The sequence below is a fragment of the Dermacentor variabilis genome, unplaced genomic scaffold, assembly GCF_050947875.1.
Source record: "Dermacentor variabilis isolate Ectoservices unplaced genomic scaffold, ASM5094787v1 scaffold_12, whole genome shotgun sequence".
Taxonomy (NCBI): domain Eukaryota; kingdom Metazoa; phylum Arthropoda; class Arachnida; order Ixodida; family Ixodidae; genus Dermacentor; species Dermacentor variabilis.
In genome coordinates, this window is record NW_027460280.1 from 42,515,359 (window position 1) to 42,532,253 (window position 16,895).

Genomic DNA, 16,895 nt, shown 5'->3' on the forward strand with positions numbered 1-16,895 from the left:
TGGGATACATCCATAACTTGTTAAACGTAATTTACCTTTAGATATATCACACAAGCAGCAACAAACTTGGCATACCAAGTACTGACAAAAAACACATTGTTTTTACATCTAAGTGACTTTTTGAGCAATTTTGGTGTTAACGATTTTGCCTGCTTCAGGAATTTGTCAGTACAAACTTGCTTGAAGCCCGTACCCCTCTTGCATGCATCCTTTCACCACCAGAAGTCTTCCAGTATTGCACAAAATAAGAGGTTTGCACCGCTGTGCCAGCATGCTCATGAAATGCTCATATGCTATCATCAAGAACATAAAGAAAAATGTCAAGCTGCAAACCCATTAACTTAATACATGTACAGCATGTATATCAAAAGCCAGAATAAATTGACACATGCATGCTTTTTTTTCTTTCACCACATGATATGGGAATGCAACTGAAAGACCAACATCCTCCCTATCCTCCACCCTCACCAGAGCAGTGGGAGACCCAGCTCACCAACCTCAACCCTGATGACCAGCGCCAGCTGGTGAACAGGGCAAGGCAGCTGGCCAGGTCTCACGGCTTCCTGGACTCAGCAGGCCACCAGCAAGGACAGCAACCAAAAACTTGTCTGCTCTAAATAATGTTCAATCTATTTCTCTCACAGTCTTTAGGCAATGTGTGGGAGGCTCTAGCATAGGTTTTGGCTTAAGTGGTGGCAAATCGCAAGTGCATACTGCAAGCCTCTGATTTGAGCATAACCAACAATATATTTCAGCTGAATTTACTAATCAGTTCTGCGTGCTATAAGATCAATGATAAAGCTTTAGTATTTCATGTCACAATACATTTGTGACATATAAAATTTTAAAAAATCTTGAAACACTGCAAATCAACACTCGCTGAGTAGTCAGAAAAGAGATCATTATGGCTAAGTTAACGATAAAGCTCCAGACTGCTCAAATTCAAATGAAAACTTGCCATTTAGTAGCGCATCGTAAATCCCACAGGCGTATGAATGTGTCGTATCCACAGGAGAGCAGCTCTATTGGAGACTCAGGATACACATGCAGCACGCCAGCACCATTACGGTGGCTTGTCCCCAGTGCAGTGATATGCAGTCCCCTGCAAAACAGAAACAAAAAGCTGAGCTTGGAAGGCGCATGTACACACAAGTGACAATGTTAGTCCTCAACCAAAGTTTGGCCAGAATCCCTTAAAAGCCGACACACCAGGATTGCATGGCATGCAGCATTTGATGCCAGAAGACATCAGACATATCATCAAGAGCTCAAAAGGGATGCATTGGTGGAAGCAAAAGTAGGAGGATGATGTTAGTGGTAGGCTAACCTTGCCTTGCTTGATTTGCTGGCAATTCCACCACCAAAGTGCCACCTTAAATCAGTTTACGAAAGCTAAAACCTATTGGCATTTCATTGAGGACACCACTCTTTAAAAGCACCATTGTGGTGAAGTGCCAAGAGATGTCTGGACGATGACGAAGTGGTGTTGAAAACATGGAAGCATGTGCACTGTGGTGCATGCATCCTCCATAACAAGGACAATGCCTCTCTGCATGTATGTTCATGGTTTAGCAAAAGAATAAATTAAGAAGGAAACAATGACTTGAGAAATGCCATAGAAGAGTCCATGTCAGCAAGGCAGATGGAGCTGAGAAGTGGAGCAAGGAAGATGCGTTGGCTTGGGTTGGATGTCAACGTTCGGGAGGCCAACAGCTGTCAGAGGGACCCGGTCGAGCACTAATGTACAAGGGGACCTCTTAACGACATGTCTTCTGCTCCCGTCAACCAGCCGACGAACACAAGTCTGTGAGAGCTTGCCAGCGGTCTCCGCTCGTGCAGTTCATAGAGCAACACACCACGCCAGCTGCTGGAGGGGCCCGATCAAACGCCAATGCACGAAGAAACCTTATAAAGACACGTCTTCCGTTCCCGTGAATCAGACGACGAACCACAGTCTGTGAAAGCTCACCTGCCATCTCCACTCAAGCAGTTCATCGAGCGACGCACCACGCCAGCTTCGTGGGACACCAGCCAAACTGTGAGTGTGCTGTGGTCATCAGTCTGAACGCTTTCCAGGGACGCTTGGTCTTGCTTACCCCCATGCCCTGTGTCCGTGTACTTGCGTTTTGTATGTTTTAATAAATGTTTGTGTGCTGCGATTGTTGCCATTCCTTGCTTGCTGCCCTCGGAGGCATCTCCGAGTCTCACAATTAAGCCTGCTCCTCAAACCAAATCGTAACAGCTGTACAATAGAGGCAAACAAGACGTCGCACAGGAGGCAGCACAACATGCAAGCTGGCAACTTCCAAGCTGTGCAGCACACAATGCCATAATGACATCATCAGCTAAATTTGCTGGGCATCGCCACTCAAAGCGAAGCCCACATCACATCGCAAATCATGATAATGTATGACACTAGCTGTCCCCATTGGAATCTTGCACGACTTTTACCACGAGCATGGAATATCCAACTAAGCCTCAATAACACAGGTTTCACATGATTGCTAGAAATATACGGATTATAGAGGTCTATCATATTCTGATGGCTGTAGAGACCGTCACAACGTGACTTTACCCAATTTGCTCCATACAGTGCAAGCAGCAGACAGTTTTTCTGTGCTCTGTCATGTTTTCAACTTGATGGCCAGTGTTAAAGGGACCCTGAAATGATTTTGACAATTTGGCACAAACATGCTGAGTCATTAGGGTAAGTCCTCTCATCATTGACACACCTAAGTGCTCTGCATAAAGTGTGTAATTTATTATAAGGTTTTAAAAATGTACATCACTACTGATTGCAGCATGCCACTCAGCTGAGTTTTCAGCCAACCTTGACCAGGCGACACGAGGTGACCATATGATGCCAAAAGAGTGAGCTATCTGACTGGCTGCCCAGGGCACGTCATCAATAATGTTTCCAACTTTACGGAGAACAAATGTTGTTTGTAACAGTTGGAATATTAGTTAATGTGTTTCTATAAAAAGAAAGTAACAGAAAGAGAATGCACAAGGACGATTTATCACTACACTCAAGACTTCCGGCACACAGCAAGTACTGTCTGCTTGTGTTACAATGAGCTCCACGTCGACGAGAGCTCCGCATGAGTGTTGGTCTCAATCTTTCTTTTCACGAGCACCGTGGTTCATCCTTGTTATTTATTTATTTATTTACTTATTCATTTATTTCAGCAATACTGCTAGCCTGGAAAGGCTGTGAGCAGGAGTGGGGTACAAAATGCATAAATACATAATATACACACAATACACGTCTTGTGTAACATATGGGTTTCCTTTGTAGCAATTGCTACGATTGGGTGGATGTCTCATTTTTCCTTAATTAATTATTACTCTCCACCTTGCGGGGTTTCCGCAAAGGTATTATGTCAAGACAAAGATAATCATGAATAGCTGGGCAAGGGAACAAGAGTTCAGGATCGCCAGTCAGCCTCTAGAGTCTGTGAAGGAGTATGTTTACCTAGGTCAATTACTCATAGAGAACCCTGATCATGAGAAGGAAATTCACAGAAGAATAAAAATGGCTTGAAGCACATACGACAGACATTGTCAGCTCCTGACTGGAAGCTTACCATTATCATTGAAAAGGAAGGTGTACAATCAGTGCATCTTACCGGTGCTGACATATGGGGCAGAGACTTGGAGACTGACAAAGAAGCTTGAGAACAAGTTAGGGACCGGGCAAAGAGCGATGGAACGAAGAATGCCAGGCGTAACGTTAAAAAGACAGAAAGAGAGCGGTTTGGATAAGAGAGCAAACGGGTAAAGCCGATATTCTAATTGACATTAAGAGAAAAAAATGGAGCTGGGCAGGTCATGTAATGCGCAGGTTAGATAACTGGTGGACCAGTAGGGTTACAGAATGGGTGTCAAGAGAAGGGAAGCGCAGTCGAGGACGGCAGGAGACTAAGTGGGGCGATGAAATTAAGAAATTTGTGGGCGCTAGTTGGAATCGGCGCAGGACAGCGGTAACTGGAGATCGTAGGGAGAGGCCTTTGTCCTGCAGTGGACATAAAATCGGCTGATGATGATGATTATGATGGAATTATCTCGGCTTTAAAGTACCGAAACACCAAATAACACTTGCTCACCGGTTCACAATATCACGTTTGTCTTGCAAGTTGACAAAAATTTCACAGCAACAGCACAGCTACCTCTAATCTTGATGAGGAATGATTTATGATCATTCCTCGTCAAGAAACTTAAAAGAAACTTAAAATATGTACTGAATTATGCTGCAAGCATCCTTTCCAACGCTGGCAATATATATATAATAAAATGAAAGCAAGACTTGCGTGGTCAAGTCGAAGGCCTGAAGTGGTGTGACCCCATTGCAGCCAGCAGAACCTGTCAGGAGAACCCGGCTGTTTTCCAGGATTGCCACAGAGCACACACGATCCCAAATAGTGATTGTGTAGCACAGAGTTGAAGACTGCGCGCCCAATGTCCATACCTGTGTATTGGCAGCAGCAAGCACAGAAATTTTAAGAAAGGTTCCGGTATGTCTTTTCTGCAACATAATCTGCATGCAATGTCTGGACTGCACCTCGTGCATGAAATCCAAATGTAAATTTCAACCTCCGATCTTCCTGTAGTAAGGTACATTTTTTTGCCACATAAATGCATATATGGTTACCCTGAGGATTTAAAAAACACTGGAAAAAAGAAAGGGGGGGGGGCATTTCCTTATGATAATACAATAGAAATCTTGGCCAATCCCTCGTTGTGGGTATGTACTGTAGCCTAGGAGTCATCATCATAGTCAACACGTGGAGACCATCTGAAAGTGCAAGTTGGGGTTAGCATGGCAGTTGTGGAGATGCGGTTTGTGCTTTACAGGCAAGAGAGAGAGAGAGACAAAAGGTTGTGGCCTAATGGTTAAAGCATCAGGACACACTTTCTTTAAAGTAAATGCGAGTCTACTTGGTGAGAACCCAACTAGTGACCGACCAACCCACAGAAAGGCAGATAGACCAGCCGACTGACAAAGACGAAACATTTCCTTAAACAAAAAAAAAAAAAAAAACATGCACCACTTTGTCAGGATTCTAACTGTGGACCGTCAGATTCCCAGTCAAGCGCTACATCTACAAAGAAAATAAAATGGCGATACGTCGTGCACTAACTATACATGATTGAAATTTATGAAGACTATATAAAATCTGATACAAATTATGTTTAAGAACAGTGGGTAAAGCTAATAGCCCACTGAGCATCATTTCCGTAGCCCAGAGATGTTTGAAGGCACGAGAACAAATAATTGGCGTCCATTTCGCTAGTGTTGTCCGAACTGGTTGTGCCAGGTGACGTAATAAGCACCAATAGTGTGCAGCTGCCAAGAAGACTTACGGAAGAGAAGTATAAGTTGCACTTGGATTCATAGTAGAGAGCTCAAAAGATAAAAATAAGTTAAAGGCGAGACTGCTATGTCTCGACACTTCAGATAATATGACAGTTTCACGATGGAGTGAACAGTTTAAGGAATTGAAATTAGTTCACTTGCAATGCAAGTTATGTGCCAATTTAGAAAGAACCAGGAAACCAGCAAATGGAATGCCAGTGTGGGAGTCAAACTAGTGGCCAGTACTGTGAGGTAATAACCATTGGTACTGGTAGAAAACCGGGAATGCAGCAACCCTAACAGGCCTACAAAAGGGTATCTGACAATGCAGACTTATTTAGCGTTTCCGTTAAACATTATAACAGCTATAAGTTTTGGGGAAGTTCACAAAAATGCTTGCGTACCATGCTTTGGATTCACATTATATAACCCCAGGAGTTAAATTTTGTAACAATCCATTTCATTATCCATTGCTTTTGTGTTTCCTCACTGGCTTGGATGCTGTTTGGATACTGCTTGGCTGATCCATCTCAGCGCCGATAGCATCCGAGCCACATCCAAGCCAGTGAGGAAATGGGGTGGGACAATTACAATTAACAGGGTGGGACAATAATGAAATAGATTAGAAAATACAGCTTTAAGTGGTCAAAATTGTTCTGCCTCCCTTCACTACGGTGTCCTTCGGCCTACTGTGCAACTATGCGACATTAACCCCTATAATCTCATCTTAAGGAGTTATAAATTCCCAATGTCTTGGTGCTTTGCAACATACTTGAAACCAGCTGCTATCTTTGTTAGTGAGCACAGACTAAGTCACCTGCAAGTTGTTTGTTCCTCCACCTGAAAGGTATAAATTGACGCACTGTTCTCTGATAAACAGTCAAATTCCAATATAAGGAAACACAGATATAACAAGCTATCAGATGTAACAAACTAAATCTAAAATGTTTCTTGCCGATATCAGTTGGTTGCGAATACATGCTTATAATGAATATTGCATATAATGAAAGCATTTTTGTGTGGGATGCGACGTCCTTACAATGAGGTTTGACTGCACAAGTACACACGCTTGCCATAACTATCATCATCATCATCAGACTGGCGTCAGCTGACCGTACCTTGTGCCTGCAATTTCCTTATTTCCTCGCACCACCCAATTATCTGTCGTTCCCAACTGCACTTAACTCTTGGCATCCATTATGTAACTTTAATAGAATATATGTTCTTCGCCCTATGCATTCCATGTCCCATCCAAGTCCTCCCGCATTATGTCCACTAGAATATTGGCTACCCTTACTTGTTTTCCAATTCAAACCACTGTCTTCCTGTCTCTCAATGTTAAGGGTATAATTTTTCGTTACATTATTTCTGGTGCAGTATTTCAATTTTTTCTCAATATTCTTTGTTAACCTGCAAGTTTCTGCCCAATATGTTAGTATTGCTATAATGCAATGATTGTACACTTTTCTTTTCAAGGATAGCTATACAATAAGAATAACATTCAAGGATAACTACAGTTGGACACCTCTATAACGCAATGACCTGTGTAACGAAGGATTATGTATGTCTTGGCTGAAGTCCTATCTTTCACATGCATTGTGAACGCCTCTACAACGAAGACCACACAATAAATTCGCCTGTAGCTGAATTTGAGCATTACAGATGGCTGAATTGTTTTTTTAAAACAAATGTGACGCAGCGTTGCCGCCACTGCTTTCCACAGACACACTGAGCTGCGCTCTCCACTCTCTGTGGTGACGCACTTGAACGTGCCAATGTTAGTGGGTGTCAAGTCCTGCAGCACTGTTCCAGGAATCGCTCAACTTGTATGTTGCTTGTTGTGCGATGGCTGACGAATACATCGCAGTTGATGCCGATGTGATGATGCACGTAACTTACATCCAATGACGTCTTCAAAGTAATCTAGCGCAGAAAGGACAAGAACGTGAATGAAGGCAGTGGTGATGAAGAGCCTGTAAACAAACCAAGAAGTCTGATGGCAAGGGAAGCGGAAGTAGCATTTGGCATTCTGTAGTACCTTTCGTAGCGCCCACGTTTCACCGCAGCTTGGCATAATATTTCAGTTGCAGTCACACATTCCACCATGTGCACAAAAGAGAATTGACTTATTTCACCAAGTCTCCTTTGAATTCATGTTAAATAAAGGCCTTCTGTTGTTGAAAATGCTTAGAATGCTCTATTGTGACTGGTGCAGTGCGCAATCTTTACAACAAAGTGACCTGCACAACGAAATCTTTGCAGGTCCCATGCACTTTGTTATGTAGGTGTTCAACAGTATAGTGTGCATCTACTGCATCAACTTGCATGATTAATCTGTGACACAGCAAAAAAAAGAAAAAAAAAAAGATTGTCTTACATCAATAACCTGAGTCACAGCATTTGAACTTACACATTATACACTCTGACTAGTGTGCACTCTGCCAAGCTTTGTAAGATAGATAATGGAATGTTCAAGTCATGCCCAGTGTGTTTTTTAAATATACAGGAAAGTCTGGATGAAGTGACCCACTGTGTCTTTTACATTTACAACAGGTGCTACACAGAAAATTTAGACCATTGTGGCCTTTCAGCTAATTGTTCTCCGCCCCCCTCCCTAAACTTTTGAATGCATGGCAGTTTAAATTCTGCAGTTTACATGCCAAAACCACAAAATGATTACAGTAGAACTCCATTGATGTGTTTTTAAAGGGACCATGAAAAAAAATATATATACTGGCCGGGAAAACATAACCGTGAGGAAGGGCACAAATCGCCGCAGCACAATATCAGGAACAGTTTGAGTGGCTGCCAGTGCAGTTATTAGATCTCTCTATGCTTGTACTGTGACTAGGAATGGCAGATGCACGCATGTATAATTAAGGGAAACGTACGGTGTTCCACGACAGTGGCCTTTAACGCAATATTTTGTGCATGCTTCACCACATAACACGGTTCTACTGCACCAAAGCTGACTTAAGAGAACCGGCAATTCTAACATGGATAACTTGAGGTTAAGCACAAGAGAGCACATAGGACAACAGAAGGGGACAAAGACACAGTGCTACTAACAACTGAATTTTTGTTGCACGTGGTTAGAACATATATACCATGGTACAACCAGAAGAAAAAGCCGCCGTCGCAACATCTGCATCGTGACTGGCGACGAGGAAGCGGCAGGGCATTATTTATCTCCTCGGCAATGCTTGGCCAGCAGCATGCCTTCTCGCCGTCATTCGACGGGAGCTGACCTTGGTCACCGCAGGCTTGAGAGCAGCATGATACCACTGCGCAAGGGCTCCGTCACGTGACTTTTTTAATATTTTGTGGGCTTTCTTTGCAACCCAGAAAAAAAAGGACTACATGAGACATATCGTAAAGGAAACAACTCGATCGGTGGTTTCTGAAGGTGCTCTACAAATCTGCGTATCGTACTTGGGGTCCTCAGCCAATAATTAAAAAGTTGGGTAATTAAACTTAATTAGCGAGTTAAGGGAAAAACAAAAACATTGTCTGAGTTACTAAAGGTTATTGTGAATAGTATGCGTTCAGTTCAGTTCGCTTCCCACGCGCCTTCCATTTTTAAATTCTTGGCTCAAGTTATGTTGGACACCCTGTTTATTACTTTTCAGCAAAATCATCCACCACCAGCCACTACGATGATAGGAACAAGATTTCTTTTGACAGCGAAATAGATGGGCAACTTAGAGTTATTGCTTCTAATCATCTGTAAGTTGCCCATCTGTTTTGCTGTCAAAAAAGAAATTTGTTCCTATCGCGGTAGAGGCCCGAGGTAGATGATTTTGCCTAAAAGTAATCTATGCTGGTAGTATGGCGGCCCAGTCAGAGACCCATTGGAGACCCCGTCGCCAGGCTTGCGAAGTCTTTAAATGCGCTCAAGAATTGTTGTTGGGTTCCTCTACTGCTTTTTTACTATACTCTACTGCATTTCTAAAAAAAAATTATTGGGTTTTAGGTGCCAAAACCACTTTCTGATTATAAGGCACGCTGTAGTGGAGGACTCTGGAAATTTTGACCACCTGGGGTTCTTTTAACGTGCACCTAAATCTAAGTACACGAGTGTTTTCGCATTTCACTCCCATCAAAAATGCGGCCGCCGTGGCCGGAATTCCATCCTGTGACCTCGTGCTCAGCAGCCCAACACCAAGGCCACTGAGCAACCATGGCGGGTGACTGCATTTCTGGCGTAAAAGAGCTGTGAGTGCACTTAGGGAGTCTGTGTATATAATACTACTTGCAAGGTTCTCCTTTATTATTTTCTCTATGGCTATAGAAATGGTGCAACATTCAGCAGTAAATATAGATGTACACTGCGGAAGTCTTACTCTTTCTTCCCAATCATCTTGGACAACTGCACTTCCAACATAGAATGTCATTTTCGAACCATCAGTATAGAAGTCCGTGAAACTGCTCTATTTTCTTCTAGTGCAAGGAATTCCTGAATAACGTGTTGTGGTGGAGTTTGTGCTTCGCAGAACTGTATTAGAGTGAGATCGCCAGCTGTGGGAAAGATGAACCATGGGGGTAGTGGATCATGTCTGTGGGCAATGCCAAGTAATGTGTCCACCATGCCAAGGTTCCGACACATTTCTTCAAATCGCAGGAGCAGTGGTCTAGTAGTTTGTGGTTTGATGTTGAATATTATTCTGGAAGGACATCTTGTTACAAGTGGATAGCAAATGTGTTTTGGTAGAGATTGTACCTTAAGAATATATGCACAGGTTAGAGCGGCTCTTCCACTTTCTAGTGGGGGTTTGTTTGTTTCTACATAAAGGCTGGCTATAGGAGACGTTTGGCACGCACCGCATGAAATACGCAAGCCGGAGTTATGTACTGGGTCTAATTTCTTTAAGTATGACGGTCTTGCTGAACCATACACTATACATCCATAATCTAAGGAGGAAAGTACCGAAGAGAGATAAATGTGTAGAAGGCATGTTCTATCAGACCTCCAGTGTTTACGTGACAGTACTTTGAGTACATTCAGCGACTGGAAAGCTTTCTTTTTGAGGGTGTTTATGTGTGGCAAGAATGTGAACTTTTTGTTGAAAGTTATACCTAAAAATTTTTGTTCATTCTTTACTGGAAGTACGGTTTCATTTAGGTGCAGGGTGGGGTCAACCTGTAGGCCCCTTTTGAGTGTGAAGAGGACAGCAACTGTTTTTTGTGGTGAAAACTTAAATCCATTTCTGTCTGCCCAAATCGCGAGGTTGTTCAATGCGAGTTTTATCTGTCTCTTGCATGCTGGCAAGCTGGAGGATGTGCATGCTATTTGAAGGTCATTGACATATACAGAATACATAATGGGCCTTGGAATGATTTTTGCTATAGAGTTCATTTTTACTATGAAAAGTGTTGTACTTAAAATAAAACCCTGCGGCACTCCATCCTCCTGGACAGACTTGTTCGAAAGCGTTGCACCCACGTGTACATGAAATGAATGGTTGGACAGGAAATCTTTCAGGCAGTTCAGCATTCAGCATCATAAGCCTTATCGATATCGAAGAAGACTGCTAGACAGTGTTGCTTGTGTGCGAATGCTTCTCGGACAATTTTCTAGGCAGACAAGATGGTCAGTTGTTAAACATGCTTTCTTAAATTCACACTGGTGGATGCCAAGGAGTCTACGTGGTTCAAGAATGAACATCAGCCTGATGTTTAGGATACATTCAAATGGTTTTGCGAGACAACTTGTGAGAGCTATGAGCCTACTCCTGAGGACTGAGGAATAGCTAGCCGCGCAGCAGTAATAATACAGGTTGTGAACAATTCGTTTAGATTGTCGACAATGAGATTACATGAGAAACCTTTATCCAGGCTGGCCTGTTCTCGAAACAGTGCCCAGTTTGCTAAGTGGAGCTTCTAACGGCGTGGCTTGTTTGGGATGATATGTGGTGAGGATAAGTAAATTTTTACAGGAAGGTGATCGCTTCTGTGGGGGTTGTCAAGAACATCCCACTTAAAGTCGTTAAAAACTGATGGAGAACTAAAAGATAAATCTAAGCAGCTCATTCTTCCTGAGCTCGGAGAGCAATATGTGTGCTTTCCTGTATTGAGCAGGCAGACACTATTAGACAAAAAAAAAATCTTCTAGGATATGGCCTCTAGTGTCCATTTGGTCACTGCCCCAAAAAGATGAGTGTGAATTAAGATCCCCTACTACTAAATATGGCTCTGGTAAGCTGTTTAAAAAGTGCTTCTAAATCATGAAGTGGTTCGAGATACACAGTACATATTGTAATTGTTTTAACATCAAGAATGGTCACTGCTGCAGCTTCATATTTCATCTGAAGCCTGATTTCATGAGTAGCAACACCATTTTGCACTATGATTGCGACACCTCCAGAGAGCCTACTCGCTTGCTCTCTGTCACAACAAAAGATTTTTTTTTTAATGTTCTTATGTTGTGGTCCTAAGCTAGTCTCTTGTAAGCATAAAGCCCCAGGAGAAAATGAGTTTAAGATATCTTTTATGTCACTGTAGTTTTTAGTAAGTCCACGACAATTCCAATGTATCAGGAACGCCATGCGTAATTATTTGGTGGGGATGTGGCTAAAAGCAATTAGGTGCCTCGTTTTTGAGGGCCCGTTATTGGGGTGTTTTTCTTTTTTTCAAGACAGTTGTGCCTCCGCGGTAGCGGGGGCGAACTGGTAATTGTCTTCATGGCCTCTCCCGAGGCACTGGAGCTCCGCCAAACTGCGGGTGTGTTTGTTTCAGGACTCTCCCATTGGGGAGGAACCTTGTGGGCTGCCGAATGAGGGGTCGGCGGGCCTTGTTTGGCAGGTGGCAGGGCAGCTTGCACTGTCTCTGCCTGGGGTGTGGGTGGCTCTGCCGAAGGCCTGGTAACCGTGGCTTGGGCAGGCGCCGATGTTTGGTGTGGCGCTACGCCCCGTTGCACTACATCAGCAAAGTTGCTTCTTCCATTGAAGGAGAATGAGTTTGTTAGCGCAATACGCCTTCTAGCTTTTTTGAATGAAATGTTCTCTTTGGTTTTCAATGTAATGATTTCTTTTTCATTTTTCCAGGACGGACAAGCCCTGGAGTATGCAGCATGTTCTCCTTCACAGTTTACGCAATGTGCCGCAGCGTCACAGTTTTCGGAAACATGTTCCTTCGAAGCACATTGTGGTCAAGTTTTGCAGCCCCGGCAGCTCTGTGAGCCATGGCCGAACCTCTGACAATTGAAGCACCTGCGGGGGTTGGGAATGTAGGGACTTACATTTATATTCAAGTAGCTGACTTCTATTAATTGAGGGAGCGTGTTGTTGTTCAACATGAGGATCAGGTATTTTGTGTCAATTTCTTTGTTGCCCTTTTGGATTTTGATCCGGTGAACTTCTATGACATCTTGCCGGTGAACCCTTCAAGCATTTCTTTTTCTGTTAAGTGTATGAAATCAATTTCTGATATTACACTGCGGACACAGTGCTAAGGTCATCGGTGGGATGCGACAGAGACACGGATGTCCCCAATGGACACAATGTTTGGCAGTTTTGAGTATTGTACATTGTCTCGAAGTTCGAGCACCAATTGCCACTGGACATTTTGGAAAGCTTGTAGCTAGGGCCTAGGGCTTCTGTCAAGGACTTGGATACTGTGAATGGGGGCAAAAATCTTACTGGATTTTCTTCTACTTACTATGTACATGATATTTTGGGAAGGTTACTTTTCTGAAAAAAATCAGCTACTTTGGTTCGCCCTCTTTTATAAGAGCGATGATCATTTTTGGGGAAAGGAGGAGCCATATAAAAGTTTTGTTCAGCCACGGTGCCAGCCGCCCACCATGGAGCCCAACGATGAGACGGGACAGAAACATGCGAACAAGTCCTGTCCGGGCCAGTTGTACATCGAGACTATAACCTAATATGACATAACCAAGGTAGGTTAGCCACACAAGGTTAACCCTTGCCACTTACGAAAACTAGAACTGAATAGAAGATACAAGACAGGATAGGTGTGAAAGAAGAGAGTAAAGAAAAAGCGCATGGAGGAAGAGGACAGGAAAAGGCGACTGCAGATTTCCCTCGGGAGGGTCAGTCTGCAGGTGCCGTCTACGTGAAGCAGAGGCCGAAGAGGTGTATTGCCTCTGCCGAGGGGCCATAAAAGTCAAAACACTCAGCGTCTGCTCAACTCCCAGGATTCCCTTTTCCCCGAACATGGCAAAGCCACCCACGGCTAGGCACGAGTGGGGCCAACCCCACTCGTGCCTGTTTGGTATGTGGTGTTGCAACACACCAAACACCTGCTGCTGCAGACGCCCCTGTGGAGGCAGCCATTATATTTTGGCACGCAACTATTCGCATAATTTTGCTACCTTTATACACCTTCCTTTGTAGAAGTACAAAAAGCAGTGTCATGTTTATTCTAAAACAATCCCATTTTGAGTAAGTTAATTGCTGGCTTGTTCGTGTATCTTTTTTTTCAATATCTGGATACTTGCAACACGTCTTGTGTGTGTTATGCTAGTGTAAAGTTTATTGCCATCACGCCATTCATATATGACTATTTTCCATGACTTGCATTTTGCAGTGTCTGTCACTTTCCTCACAATCTTGCTGCAATAAATGCTTGCCTGCTGTTTTCGTGTTCTTGGCTTTCCAGCAAGCTGATTGATATCGAAGGAACATGACATTTATTTACGATACTACTTTTGATGTGAGTTCATAGAACTACATTATAACAAACGATAAAGTTCTACTTGCTCATTTACAGTTGGCATAATTGTTGCACTAAGTTACAGCTTGAAATATAACAAATATGAATCTAAATAAGACTAACATAAAGTGAAACAACAGCTTTGTACACTCGTTGTTGCAACATATAAACAGCGGTGCAAGTGCCTGCATGAAATTGCTCAATGCATGCAACATTACTAAAAAATAAGAAAAAAGAAAATTAAATCATGGCCTCCGGGATCTGGTGGCGTGCAGCGGCCATCTTGGGATACTGGTGCATTTCACTGATTCTGCTAGGTGCGCTGAGAGCCAAAGTCGGCCGCAGGGGCCTACAGGAGTGTCCACTCTTTACGTTTACTATATTACTCTATGCTAGTAGCTTGTTGCAACGAATTGGTCGCTTATTACAACATGCGAGAGTCAATTTGTCCCTGCACAATTATTCACATGGCAGCCACTTTCAAGTGCAACGCAACATGCGGTTACAGAATGGTGCTGTATTAAATGGGAGCATAACCCATAGGAGTCAATGGGATTTAGGTAGGGACCACGAAAACATGACGTAGCGGCTGGGAAAGTGCAACAGCAAGGAACGCATCAACGGGGTTACAGTATGAAGCACGTTGTGTTGGGGACTAATGTTGACCACCTCGGAGTTCTTTAACGGTGCACTTAAATCTAAGTACACAAGTGTTTTTGCATTTCATTTTGCATTTCAGATCACCAAGGACTCAGTCGAGTCTGCATATGCAACTTCAGATAATGTGCACTTAAAATGCAGAGTTGACATGACTTTAGACTTCAGCACAGCACAACTACGGCCTTCCAGTCCACAGGTGTGTTGTGTTCTAGGCAGTGCTCCCCCTCACCATGAATAAGTTCCACAAATAACCAAATCTTATACAATCAACATATAAAACTGGCTTTTAAAAACAATAAAACTGCATGCTCCTGACTATTTGTTTGCCAATAAAGACAACCTACCTTTACGGTTCGGTCCTGAGAGCCAGTCACCACAACATTCCTACAGTAGTCAACACTGTTGATGGACTTGCTGTTGCAATGATAACGGCAATGCACACACGATCCTTGTGCAGCTGTCCAGACGCAAAGGGAGCCATCACTACAGAAAAAGAACAAGTCATTTCCCTGAAACCAGGGGCTTCACTTAATTGCCAATTTTGCAAAACTCATACTGTTGCACATGACTGAGTAGGCTTAGCAGAAGTGCTGGTGAGTTGATGCAATTACTACTCACTTTCCCCCGCTGACTACCAGGCCATTTTTGCAGACAAAATGGCCAACGTCATCCTTATGTCCACGAAGTGTCAGCAGTACATTTTCTCCAATTCTTCCATCTTGCAGTCGCTCGAATTTGAGAATGACGGCTCCCTTGCTGTACCACAGCACATCCCGCTCCAGCTGAAGCCATGGTATGTACCTTAACACAGACACACGAAGAAAAGCCTTGCTCAAGCATATTATCACATGCTTCACAACACAAAATGATTCATCAATGACAGGAAAAAATATCAAATGGCGCTTTACAGCACATGCATTTCATGCGAATGCCTCGATAACACTTCTTCATATTGGTCTGCTCTACACAATGACAAGAAGCCTATTTTTTCAGGGCTAGTAGAATAATCCAGGCAAACAAGCAGATAGCTGTATTGAAACAACCACATATAAGTAGCCCAGCTTATATTAAAAGAGAGAGAGGCTAGAAATACCAGCTGAATGTTTTATCAGAAGAATCTATTTACTACTGATATGACTCATTAAAAATATACTCCGTGCATTATAAGCTCAATACTGATTAGATGATCAATGAATTTATTTTAAGAATTGAGAAGGTTGGCAGAAACTGGTCGCTATCACTGATTACAATGCCACTTTGCATTAACCCCTTAAAGGGACACTAAAGCGAAACAATAAATCAGTTTAGACTAATGAAGCATTGTTTGAAAACCCTGCAGGCAGTCATTTAAAAAAAATATTGCTTGATTATTAGATGAGAAAATGTAGGTCCAAGTATCAGCATTTGAATTTCGCGCCGAAACCCCAGTGCCGGTACGTCAGCGTGACGTCAGGGATTCCAAAGCATATTTTCACATATCGGCTGCGTTGGCTGAATAAAGGTTCCCGAAACTTGCCATGTTTAATATTTAGTTCCTTTAGAACACAATGTAGTCAATCTGTACCACTATATACAATTAGTAGGCCCTAGAAGATGCCATCAAAATCCAAGACGTCACAGCCCCCCGGTGCGGGAACTTAAGTAGGCGTCGCAACCCGTATTTCGTTCTTGTGATTTTTCTGGCTTATCAAACGTCTTATCGTTGTAAGAGTGGTGTTTTTGGTGTTGTAGAACGGTAATTTACTGATGCAGAAGAAATCAGTTTTCACTTTAGTGTCCCGTTAACCATTTCGGAGGAGCTCTGCTCGTCCACACCCTTGCATCCCCAACGTGTTTAGGACGAGTGCAGCTTGTCTTTGCAGGATTTGTTCTCCCCTTGAGCATTTTTGACAAGAGACGCTCGTATGCAGCTGAACTGGTGTTTCAGTCAGCAGATGGCAGTACATGCCTGGTGTTTGTTTTTTTTCTTCTTCTACATCTGGAGCGCATTTTTCGTGTGGCAATTGGTGTTTTCCAAATGGTATCTGATGGAGGAGGCGAGGGAGTGTAAACGTGATTACCGAGGTCAGCAGCTCCTCGGATGAAGACGACAAAGAGGAATTCTCAAAGCGTCACATCGAAAGTGCACGTCTGAGGACTAAAATTGATGTGAACAGCATTCTGCTGAAGCTTCCACTGTTTTCTTTTTGTTCTGTAATCTACAAGA

The 16,895-nt window shown here is 43.1% G+C and overlaps 1 protein-coding gene across 1 annotated transcript in view; it reads right to left on the bottom strand.

The window, feature by feature from the left end:
• The window catches only part of LOC142565872 (F-box/WD repeat-containing protein 4), a 43,265-nt gene that overhangs the window by 23,352 nt on the left and 3,018 nt on the right, over window positions 1-16,895 (bottom strand). The window contains exons 3-6 of the mRNA XM_075676439.1: window positions 15,308-15,490; window positions 15,034-15,172; window positions 4,311-4,468; window positions 959-1,102 (exon numbers count right to left, since the gene is read on the bottom strand). Of these exons, the coding sequence (XP_075532554.1) occupies window positions 959-1,102; window positions 4,311-4,468; window positions 15,034-15,172; window positions 15,308-15,490 (624 nt within the window). The remainder of the gene's footprint in view (window positions 1-958; window positions 1,103-4,310; window positions 4,469-15,033; window positions 15,173-15,307; window positions 15,491-16,895) is intronic.